Source organism: Callospermophilus lateralis, chromosome 9 (assembly GCF_048772815.1).
Source record: "Callospermophilus lateralis isolate mCalLat2 chromosome 9, mCalLat2.hap1, whole genome shotgun sequence".
Taxonomy (NCBI): Eukaryota; Metazoa; Chordata; class Mammalia; order Rodentia; family Sciuridae; genus Callospermophilus; species Callospermophilus lateralis.
In genome coordinates, this window is record NC_135313.1 from 46,288,862 (window position 1) to 46,301,327 (window position 12,466).

Sequence of the window (12,466 nt, forward strand, 5' to 3'; positions counted from 1 at the left end):
AGGATTAGGTCAGAAATATAATTCAAATTCTTGTGCACCAGATAGTATTTACAGCCATGAGACTCAATAGGATCACCTAGTGCAGTACTGTCCAAAAAAACTTTCCCTGATGACAGAAGTCATCAATATAGAGACATGTATGCTGCTTGATAGAAGAGCTGCTAGCTTCACAGGACTGTTGAACTCTTGAAATGTGGCTGGCATCAACACTCTCAGTAGTATAACCAGCACAGATCAAGTGAGTGAATGTAGGTAAAGCAGAGAAGAAATCTGAGATCTGAGCCATAGAGTACTCTGTAGGTTAAAGGTCTGAAAATGGACATTAAGGAGCAGCTAGAAGTGACAGATTGACAACCAGAAGAGAATAGCATCCTAGAAGTAATTAAGTGAGCCAAAAGTGAGTGAACTAGGTGAAGATGAAGAAGGAACACAGAATTGATATAAAAGTAATTAATGATTGGTACTCAACATAAACACTCCAAAGCTTCTTTAATGGGTGGTGGTTTGCAGGTCTGCTAATTTTCAAAGTTAACGATGAGCTCCTTTAAAGCATAGTCATAGCATGATCTCACTCAACAAAATTTAATCACGTTAGTTATTCTAACATGTTTTCATTGAGGCCTTCTGGGTTCTTTCTACAGTATTATACTAAAACCTCAAAGATCAGGATGAGACCCAGAAAGAGGTCAGTTAAAAGAAGCAGAATCAGAAAAATAATTTGGAACATAAAATATTCTTATCAGCAATTGACAAATCACTTAAAAATTTGGCATTAATTTGACTACGAAAAAGAAAATAGGAGGACTGAACAGTTTAAAAATATATGTAGTTCTTTCAAGCACAGCTGCTGTTATTTTTGAAATGTTCTTTGGCATCAGTCCTTTAATCACATATTTTCAAATGTTTATAGTTCATGTACTTGAAATGGCACTTACCAAAGTGTGAACATCTCCTTCACTAAGGGCGAGATCTCGCTTTGTGATGAGATGGTTCCGGTCACCTTGCCCAGCAATTGTGTCATTCTTCTCAGCTGTTTGCAAAGATGAGATCTGTATTGCATTGCAAAAAGGTGATAAATAATAATGGAAAACATTTTATATCGACATTTTGACAAACGGCTCTTATATACAATTATGCATGAAAATTTGGTGTGACAGAAAATTCACCAGTTAATATGTTGAGAAGAGTGAGGACAGAAAATATAGAGTCTTTAATGTGTCTTTAAAAAATTAGCTATCCCTAGCAATTACTGTCTCTCTCATTGCAAAACTAAAAGGGAAACGGATGAAAATACATAGAAACAGCCTGAAATTCTAAAGTACATCTGTGATGAGTATTAATTTTGAGCATATTTTTTAGTTTTCTTAACTTTCCTTGAACTATGTTGGGCAATAGCCTCTTACAGAAATTTATGTTCTAGGATGATGATGACTATGTCTTAGAGCATATTTTTATATTCTATAAAATGATATTTTCATAGGTCATGTAAGTTAAGAAAATCACAAGCAAAATAGTATATCTTATTCCAAAGATAAAAATTCCAACAAAAGAACAGTCTTCAAACAATATTATACACTGGATAAACTAAGATGTGATCCATCCAAGGTCAAATCAACTCACTTAAGAATATCTTCCAAGGCTTCTCAGAATTCATTATTAACCATTTTACAAATAATCTAATTCTTAGTGTATTGGTTATGAATTATAATATTTTGGCAAAGCCTATGCAATAAAATAGCTGTTCTATTCATGCATTTCACAGGTTTAATAAGAAAGCAATAAAAAGTAATCATAAGGAAGAGCTGTTTAATAGCTTGGTTACCTTGATTCTCAAAGGGTTGATCTCCATATCTGAAGTACAGTTCATTGGCCCATCAATGTCATAATGAAGGATGTACAACAAAGTGTTGTTGTTATATTTATAAGGCCACTGAAGATTTAGCATGGCTTTGCTGAATGAACTGGGACCATTGTTTCTCAGCTAATGAGGAAAAGAAATATAAATACCCTGGGCAAAAATTTATTCTATAATCCTTCCCATGTGCCAACTTCAGAAATCATATTAACAACGGGATTTGAGTAACAGCAGAGTTGCCACAAATAGACTCTAAATTACAACATAATCTTATACAAAGAATATCAAACTCAACATTTGTCTCTAGAGTAACAGGTTATCAGGATGAAAATATAAACAAAAGAGTTAAATATTATAGAGTTATTGATAACAAAATTTTTCAACCTATGGAAATAAAATTGTGATTATTTACTGTAGGCATTTTCAATTTTTAGTCAGAACTGCAAAATGCCCATGGGAAAATACCCAACGACCTAATTCTTTTATCCAAGTAGAATAAATTGGTTTTAAATAACAAATTATATCACATCGGTTACACATCCACATTTTTACATAATACCATAATAGTAACTGTTGTATTCTGTGATTCTGCAATCTTTGTAATGTTTTGAATAACCAATAAAAAAATAAATAAAAATAAAAAATAAATTAAAAAAATTATATAACGAATTATATCAATTACCTTCTTTAAACACTTAGAGCTTTTTATCTACTAAAAACAAACTTATAAATAGGGAAAAATTCAAAGAAATATAGGTACACCATAGGTACACACTAAATCTATGCAGAGTTCACATAAAAATTACATAGCATTGATTTTAAAACATAGCTTAGTTGTTCTCTTTGTTGGCTCTCTCACTAGGTTTCCCTTAAATCCAACAGCTGCAAACCTCGTAAATGTGCTGAACAACTGGTCCAACATCTTCTTCAGTCTCAGGGTTCTCCTTGTGCTCCCAATTTGGAATCGGAAGAAAGATATGATCAGGACTTGAGACTCTAAACAATGACCAAAGAAAACCTACCATGAATATCAAAATGATATGGTCAGTTCAATTTCAAAATTATGCTATATTCAAATGAATAAAATTAGACCTAGTAACAAAGAATCTTAAAAGGAAAAACTAGAGAATGCACACAGATACCATAGCTGCTATTATTAAATCTACACATAACAGGTGAACTGGAAAGTCAATTTGTGCAAAATCTCAATAAGCTTATTTTGAGCATATTATAGTCATGTCTTGTTTCTTTTAGAGGACTAACAAATAAATATTTGGGGCTTTGGAACATACCCAAGACCTTTTTTAAACAGAATTTCCTGCCTTAGTAATGTACCACTAACATGAAGTGTTTATGATCCAAAAGAAGGCTGAGCTTCACAGTTACATTTCAAAAGCAATCATGTCAATAGGATACTCAACTTAGTAATCATACTGACCCTCTTATCTCAACAGCAGCTATAACAGCAAGGTCAACTCTGTAAGATACAACTGGGCTTACTTTGTCAAAAAGATTAGAGCTGAAAAAGAAAAAGAACAAATTTAGAACAGAATTGGATAGAAACATCATCAAAATCCTATTGAGGCAAACCCAGCAAAACTAAAAATGAATAGATTCAAAGCCACAAAGAAATGAAAACCTTCTAAGTCAAAACAATTATTTTCGATAGCATTTAATTCCCAGAAGATGATCAAGTTTTACTTTTTAATGTTTAATTCTGTCTTACAAACTCAAAAATTGACAATATTATTCTTAAGATGTAAATATTGATTTTAAAAATCCTATAAAGTACTGGAATTTTAACCTATCCTATTCAAAAATATTTAAAGTATGTTATATAATATATCTGTAACACATTTCCTCAACAGGTATTACAAGGTAACACAAGGCGTTTTCCATACCTTTGGATTTGTAAATCAAATTTCACAGAAGTATCCATCTCTGATTGCTGGTGAACACTGAATCGAAGACCAGCTAAGAGCTGAAGGAAAGAGGAACAAATGGTAATATTAGTCAAAGTCTAAAAAAAAATGAGAAATTTCAAATCCAATATCCAAATAAAACAAATGTTCTAAAACACACTGTTTATAGTAAAAGTGAACACAGATAATTAAATACGGTTTTCTCTTGAATCTCTTATTTAAGATACAATCGATACTGGAACCTATTTAACAACAATTACTAATAATAATTACACCTCCTTGTGATATTAATTATCTTTCTAAAATGTGCAAAAGTAAATGTTTGTTGATTCAATTAATTAATTAGACACAATGATTTGTGCCTAAGTCTGGCCAGAACCAGAACTGCTCTTCCTCTCACCTTTCACAAACCCCTCAGGTACCAAACATCCTAATTCCTGCCTGTCACAAACAAATGAGTCAAGGTAAAAGAAAGAAGGCTTCTTGGGGATAACACAAATGACACACAAAAATGGCACCTCCTGGGAACTGCTTCCTGCTTTCCACTTTGGAAAGCCTGGAGCTGGCAACTTGGAATAACTAGGAACTCTCTACACTGAATGGGCTGTGAGTGAAAGATCTAGAGAAAATACGGTTGCAAAAAAATTAAAAAGATGTTCTGTTGTTAACGACAACTTTGAGTACATACAAAGTAAAAGGACTGATCAGAATATTTGTTCAAGGCCTCTTCCCTAGACACCATACACATAAAACAATGATTTTTAGAGAAATATACACTTCAAGAAATATGGAATGTTTAGCTCCATAATGACACAGATCTCAAATTGCCAATATTAATGTGTCATTAAATAAATTAATTGTATTGTAACAGCAACACCACATAGACTGTCATGTTTTCCTTTATACTGAAATATAAGAGGTATATTTTGTTTCCTTTTTAATAGGTTTGGGAAGAGACCCATTGGGTGTTTGCTTCTTTTCAAGCTCCTATGCTCCCTGTTCCACCATCTGAAGGGGCCTGATCCAACTCAATTTCCCTTTGATCTTCTGTGTGGGACCTGTAATACATGGCTTCAAGTTAATAAGTAGATTCTATCTCACCTAAGAAGACAGTCCTGATATTTGCAAGAGTAGTTTTTGAGGATCCATTAAAGCGTCACTTTAAAATACCAAAATTAAAATTTCAGTTCCTTTTTTTGGTTTTTGTTTGGTTTTTTGTTTGTCTGTTTCTTGCTAGGGATTGAACTTCTACATGCGAGGCAAGCACTCTACCAACTAAGCTACCTCTCCAGCTATAACAGTTCTTAATCCATGTTCTCATCCATTTACTAAACTAAAAGCAGCATCTAAAGCAGATTATTGAGTACGGTACAATAGCACAACTCATTATTTTAGTATCTTGTTCAAACTGAGCAGAACTCTGTCAATTATGATACTCAAAGTCAAAAACCAAATTAAAGACACCATTTTGAAATGTTTTTGATATTGTTGTTTTAATACTATGAACGAATGCAGAGAACAGCAAAGTATTCTATAATCCACTCGATTAAAATGTCTTACTTGAGTTCCAGCCTTCATTGGGTTCCCCAGGTCACATACCACTTGGCGGGTTTGGTTTTCTGTCTTAAATGCACAGGAAAGTCTTGCTAAGTCCTTTGTTAGACAAAGAAAAAGGACGTGAAAAGGAAAATAAATTAATGGCTAAAAAAAAAAGTAGAAACCACAAGATTATAAAGTTACAACTGAGTATCGTGCAGTTAGATATTAAATTTATTTTTTTAGTGAAAAAAATAAATCTCAACAAATGTGGAATAAGAAGTCAGAACTGTGTGTGACTGCCACATATAAATGCAAAAGTGTTTCTGAAAGATCCCTAGAGGACTTACATACATAACCATAGTTCCTCTGACAAATAAATTGATGGACAGGCTTAGACACTTTATCTTTCTGACCTCATTTTCAGGCACTTAGCAAGCAATTTTTAAAATGTCGTATCAATGCATTATGTAAAGTATTAGGCTTAAAAGGAATTACATAGAATAGGCACTCTATTGTCTAGCAATTCAGCCTTAGGTAGAATGGCTAAGCTGTGTTTCACTAAATAGGGGAGTAGCTCATTAATGTTAATAAGACCCGTGAGTGCATTTCAATTTTTAAAGAGGTAGCTTGCTTACTTCACTGTTTCGGACAACCCCAATGAAATCAGCCTGTGGTGGCATGGAAATGATGAGCTCAGCTTCATAGGCACCTTCTCCTTGATTCTGAGCCTTAACAATCAATGTGAGAGGGTTGTCGTCTCCAATATAGATCTTCTTTTGATCACTGAAAGTTAATATGAATGTAGACAGTGAAAAAAGACTACATGGGGAGTGTATGGCTGTTCAAAGAAATAAGAGATAAATACACAGACAGCCCCAACATGTTCAACAGTGTCTCAAGATATTTTAAGACTTCTTCACAGTTCAATAGAAAACAGAAAATAGCATACTTGGAGCAAGTCCAACACTTTTCTCTGTAAAAGAAAACATTAATGCCATGATGCCACTAATAAATCACTGGCTTTCATATTTATTACTGAAGTAATTGTATATCTCTGCATGTACTTTTGGGGTGGAGGGGAAAGGATGGAGACTGAACCTAGGGCCTCACACATACTAGGCAAGCACTGAATTTACATTCCCAGCTATTTTTTAAATTTTGAATCAGGGTCTCACTAAATTGCCCAGACTGGCCTCAAACTGGTGGTTCTCGGGCTTTGGCCTCCTGTGTAGATGGGATCACATGTATGTATCACCATGCCTGGCTCAGCATGTACTTTGTGTGTGTGTGTGTGTGGTGAAGGGGATTGAATCCAGGGCCTTGTGCATGCAAGGTAAACATTCTACCAACTGAGCTATATCCCAGCCCTGCATGTAAATTTTAATCCCCTAATTTTTTTCTAAAAGCATGATTTTTACAATAATCTTTTTAATGTATATGCTATAAAACATGGTAAAGATGTGCTTGAGTCAAGAGTATTCCTACAATGAAGTATATCTTTAAGATGACATATTACTTTGTGATAGTATCCAAAGCTAAATGGTCACAAATCTGTCAAGCTAGGCAACTAGTAAAAACAAAGTAGATATTTTTTAAGTTCAAGATTAATAGCTTTATTATTATATAAAATCATGTATTACCCCCTAATATAACTAATTCTCATTAAAATATTAGTACTTTGAATAGGAAAATGTGCTCTGTGATTTGAATTTCTTATGGTAATGTTTATTGTTTGGAACAAAACTTACCTATTTACAGAAACTTCTAGTTTGGGTTTACAGACATTGTCTTCACCACAGTCAAGTAGAATATGAGCCTAGAAAAAAAATATTTATTTATCTACATGAAAAAAAATATGCAGGTTGCATATGCAGTGTATATCAGTACATATGTGTATAGACATGTATGAACACATGTATATTTATATACACTCGTCAACTTGTTTGTATACCTGAATAAAAAAAAATCATTTATTTACAAACAGGTCAGTGTAGCTTGTCAAGAATGAGAAAAAAGAATAATATTAGTAAGATACAACATAACATTTGGACTTTTTAGTTTTATCTCACTTTAATTGCTATTTTGAAATAAAATCTGGTTTAGAAGTAATGATTAAAAATTGAGAGATTCATTTTTGTTTTGTTTGATTTGTTTTTTGCAATACTAGGGGTTGAACCCAGTGCTGCTCTACCACTGAGCTACATCCTTGAGTCTTTTTTATATTTTGTTTTGGGACAGGGTCTCACTATATTGCTAGCCTTGAACTTGTGATCCTCCTGCCTCAGCCTCCTGAGTAGCTGGGATTGCAGGGTGTGCACTACCATGCTAGGCTGAAGGTTTTGACTCTGCTTACAACTAAGTTGTGTGAACTTCAGCAATATATAAATATAAATATTAAATATATTAAATATAAATATAAACCCCTAGAATTCCTCACTAAAGAGTGTGCCCTCTGTCAATGTCATGGAAATATGGCTACAAAAGACAAAAGAATAAAGAACGGAAAATATACTGGAGCCACACAACAGGAGGACCAAAGGGGGAAAGAACTGGTCAAAATGATGCAGCATGTCCATGGCCATTTAGAAAGAAATAAAGGAAAAAGAACCAGAAGTGTTAGAATGACCAGAATAGGTACAACAAGAAAAATCTGAACTTTTCCTTATCCAGGTCTGTCCAGGAGAATGTGCTGGATAGAACAGTATGGAAAAAACCCAAAGAGAAACAATGGAAGGTGCAGAATATGTTGGATAAGACGTGAAAATAGGAATATAAAAACTGAGAAAAGAAGGAAGGAAAATTCTTGGTTTGTCTACTCTTAGTATCTAAAGGGCTTCATACCCAGAAGCAGATGGAAAGAAGAGAGAAAGGGATTTAAAGGAAAAGAATAATGAAAGGAATCATTTAAAAACAGGTAATGACTGCATACTTTTAAGTCACAAGGGAAGTGCAGTTACCTGGAATAGAATACTTGATAGGAATGCTAATTGCCAATTTAATTGGGATGAAACCCCAAAATATATGGAATTAATTCAATTAATTCAATTAGCAAGCAGTTGCCATAAGCATCAAGAAAAAAGAAAAGGTCAGGATTGTTAGGAGAATTTATGGTGATTCTGTAAGTCACACAAAGGAACTCACTGCTCAGTTCAGGAATAAAGGGTGAATTTTGTGCATAACAAACTCATGTAAGCTGTGTATCTGAAGTCTGGAATAAGAAATTTGTATAAAAATATTAATAAAACTGTGATAAATGAACACATGGCTAACTACCACTTTTCAGGGTAGGAAAAGAACTAAGCTGGCACTGGAGCTGTGGTTAAAATATTATCAACAGGAACACAGCATTCCTGAATGACTACATAATAATTAAGTGACAATGTATAGAAGAAAAGCAATAAAAAAAAACAAACAAACAAACAACCATGTTACCAGAAAAGATAGTTTCAGAAGTGGAAACCCACAAAGCAATGTCTTCTATGTCCAGAGAACCAAATCTCTCCAGTTATATACTTAATATCTCTCCTTTCTTTCTTTTTTTTTTTTTTTCCAACTACTGGAGATTGAACCCAGAGTTGCTCTACCACTGAACTACATCCTTAGCCCTTTTTATTTCTATTTTGAGATGGGGTCTCACTACATTGCTGAGGCTGGCCTGGAACTTATGATCTTCCTGCCTCAGCCTTTAGTTGCAGGGATTACAGGCATGTGCCACCATACCTGGAATTATACTTAATATCTTGGACTAAGCAAGAATATGATATATATTTGAATGAAAAAAAAATGGGGGGGGGGATAACCATTCCTTCTGCAGAAACCACTGAATCTCCTACTGCAAAAGAGGAAGCTTTTGATCTGCACTAATATAAGTAGCCATGTAGAAGCCAAATGTGGCCCTTGAGCACTTGAAATTTGTCTTGTGTGACTGAGAAACTGATTTACTTAAAAAAACGATATTGAAATCCCTTAGTAAAAAATTTTTAGTATGTTTAGAATAACCTGAGTACATATATCTTTTTCAACTATAAATTATATGAATTCTAAATAAACAAAAATTTTTTTCAACAAAAATTTAGCATCTGGATTTAAATGTATTATAATTGTACAATATATTCTGGATTTTGAAGAAAGTAAAAAAACAGAATGTAAATTGTTTGCTGACAATTTTTAAATTGCTTACAAGTTAAAATTATAATATTTTGGATATTGTTATGGCTGAATTATGTTTGCCCAAATTGTATGTTGAAGTTCTATTCCTCAGTACCTCAGAATGTGACTGTATTTGAGATACAGTCTTTAGAGAAGTAACTAAAATGATGTCACTAGGGTAGGCCTTAATCTAATATTACTCACCTGTGCTTCTTAAATGATGAGTCTAGGACACAGACACATGTAAAGGAAACACCACGTGAGAACAGAAGAGAAGGTGAGCATCTATAAGCCAAGGAGATAGGCCTTGGAAGAAATCAACCCTCGTGACCCTTTGATCTTGGATTTCTAGCCTTCAAAATTGTGAGAAAATGAACTTATGTTATTTAAGTCCCTTACTCTATGGTACATTGTTGTAGAAGCTCCAGAAAACTAATACATACCTATTATTAAAATTAATTTCTAATAAAAATTAACTTTGAAAGATAGCACAATACTGACTGACAGACCTTAAGAGGCATAGAGATCCACTACAAAATTGTTAATAAACATAACACTGTACACCTACCAAATTAGACAATATAAACACAGAGCTATATATAACAGGCTCTCTTGAAATAGATAGTATAAAATGACATATGATTACTGATATACAAAATGGATTATTAAAATATAAAAGTTACAAAACACTAAACATTTTTTTTAAAACTTTGCTTTATGCTGTAGTTATATAATCCTGTCAAATTACCCCCTAAAAAACCAAAAACCAAATGAGCAAGTTATGAGATCCTTTAAAGGAAAATAAAAAAGAAATGACGAGGGGCTGGGTTTGTAGCTCAGTGGTAGAGTGTTTGCCTAGCATGTGTGAAGCACTGGGTTCAATCTTCAGCACCACACAAAAATATATAAATAAAGGTTAAAAAAAAAGAAAGAAAGAAAATAGAAAGGTCAATCTATATTTAGTTTAAAGAATTTTATGGGGAAAAATATCAATCCAAAAATATGAACATGTTATAAAAGGAAGAAACAGAAAATAACAATATTTAAATACATGTTTTTCACAGGTTTTTCTAAAATTAAAATATCAATCTGAAGTCTTATGTTCTTGTACTTAGTCTATGTACAGAATATATACTATATATGCATATTGGTGTAATGTGTAAATACATATATACCTATATACACTTTAAAAACAAAATGTATATTAAAGATGTGTATCAAAGGTATTTAGCAAAATACTAAAACGCTACGTAAAGAATGGAGTTTTGTTGTTTTCCTTGAATTATTTTATTATTTTATGCTTATGAAATGTGACCCTGGCTTTTTCTGCACACAACTAAGGTCAGAGTGGATTTAAATATCTCTGACAGGAAAGTTCACATTTCTACCCCTCTGACTTATTTAACTAAACATCTACCAACATTATAAAAGCAATCCCTTATGATATTTAAGAACACAAATTACAAGAACTTAATAAAGATCCCAGTATGTAGCAGGAGCACACTGGGAGAGACAGTACCTGTCGACTGAGGTTAGCAGGGGTGAACTGGTTCAGGATGGGACGCAAGCCTGTGGCATCAGCGGCCGTTCTATAATCCAACCGATATTCCATAAAAATAGTAATTGGAGTAAGTTTGTCTCTAAATTCAGATTCATCCTAGAAATGGAAAATCTTCACATTAAAGACAGTATCAACTTAAAGTATCTGGAGAAATCTACAAGTGCACATCACAAAGTCAGCTAATTCTATGAAGCTAGTCTAATTAATACCTCTACTTTTCCTCATTCATTTAAATTAAATGGCATTGAAGGATCTACACTTACACTCACATTTTGCTTCTGTGACATCTAGACATTGTGATATGTAGTATTTTCACAATGATTCAATTATATATTTCCAATATAATCTCTTTTTGACCCTTAAGTTATTTAAAACTACATTTCCTAGGAACTCGATTTCCTAAGTTATCTTTTTGCTATTGGTTTCTAAAAACTGTTTGCTACCGTTTGGATGTTAAGTGTCCATGTGATAAAGGCCTGGACGCCAGGGAGGCACTACTGAAGAAGTGGGGAAACCTTTAAGAGGCCTGGCCTAGTGTCAGGTCCTCAGGTCACTGGAGAAGCCCTTGAAAGGGACTGTGGGACCCCAGTCTCTTTCTCTTGCTCTTTGCTTTCTGGCAATGAGGTGGGTGGTACTGCCCTGCCTCATAACTTCTTTCAGAATTAAGCTGCAGCCCCAAAAACTACAGGGTTGCTCAACCAATCATGGGCTAAAACCTTTCAAACCTTTTCTTCTTATACGTTGATTACCTCAGGTATTTCTTATAGTGATGGAAAGATAACACAAGTACATTGTGATCAGATACCATATTTCCTATGATATCTCTTTGAAATGTTTAGATTACCTTTATGGCCTATACATGTGTTGAGGAGCACAGACAAGTCAAGATGGTACCTGGCACTTTGCCAGGAGGAGTGGTTTGAGAAGTAACGCCAGCGAGCTATTAAGATAATGGAGATTCCTTAATGACTGACTGCTGTGTCTAGATTATGTCAATTAAGTTAAGCTGTGTATAATTATTAAGATGATGAGGATTCCTTAATGACTGATTGCTGTAACTGGATGATGCTAAATTGAGTCAAGCTGTGTATTCAGTTATGTATAAATACCTCTGCTGTCCTACAATAAAGCGGCTCCCGCTGTATCAACCTTCACAAGTTGCTTGTCACTGCCCAGTTATTTTGCCCAGCCAGACTGCGGCATACATGATCAATTTTATTCCTGATCAATTTCTACATTCTCTAATTATTGAGTTTCAGTGCTGAATTCTACATGAGTCTGTGAAATAAACCCGTTAACGATTCTCAATCTTCTAAAGCTTTAGCGATATGTTTGCCTTCTTTTTAAAATTTCCATCTTTTATCTGTGGAAGCAGTTCCCCTAAAATATTCAGATTAATATGAACCACATTCTTTTGTGATATGATTAAGGGAAATCCAT

At 33.8% G+C, this 12,466-nt stretch overlaps 1 protein-coding gene across 3 annotated transcripts in view; it reads right to left on the reverse strand.

The window, feature by feature from the left end:
• Positions 1-12,466, reverse strand: part of Itgav (integrin subunit alpha V) — a 93,715-nt gene that overhangs the window by 13,928 nt on the left and 67,321 nt on the right. For all 3 annotated transcript variants that reach the window (XM_076866883.1, XM_076866882.1, XM_076866886.1), the window contains 9 exons: positions 10,985-11,122; positions 7,065-7,132; positions 5,952-6,099; positions 5,338-5,430; positions 3,757-3,836; positions 3,294-3,374; positions 2,746-2,851; positions 1,823-1,981; positions 936-1,049 (listed from right to left, as the gene is read on the reverse strand). In XM_076866883.1, coding sequence (XP_076722998.1) covers positions 936-1,049; positions 1,823-1,981; positions 2,746-2,851; positions 3,294-3,374; positions 3,757-3,836; positions 5,338-5,430; positions 5,952-6,099; positions 7,065-7,132; positions 10,985-11,122 — 987 coding nt within the window. The remainder of the gene's footprint in view (positions 1-935; positions 1,050-1,822; positions 1,982-2,745; positions 2,852-3,293; positions 3,375-3,756; positions 3,837-5,337; positions 5,431-5,951; positions 6,100-7,064; positions 7,133-10,984; positions 11,123-12,466) is intronic.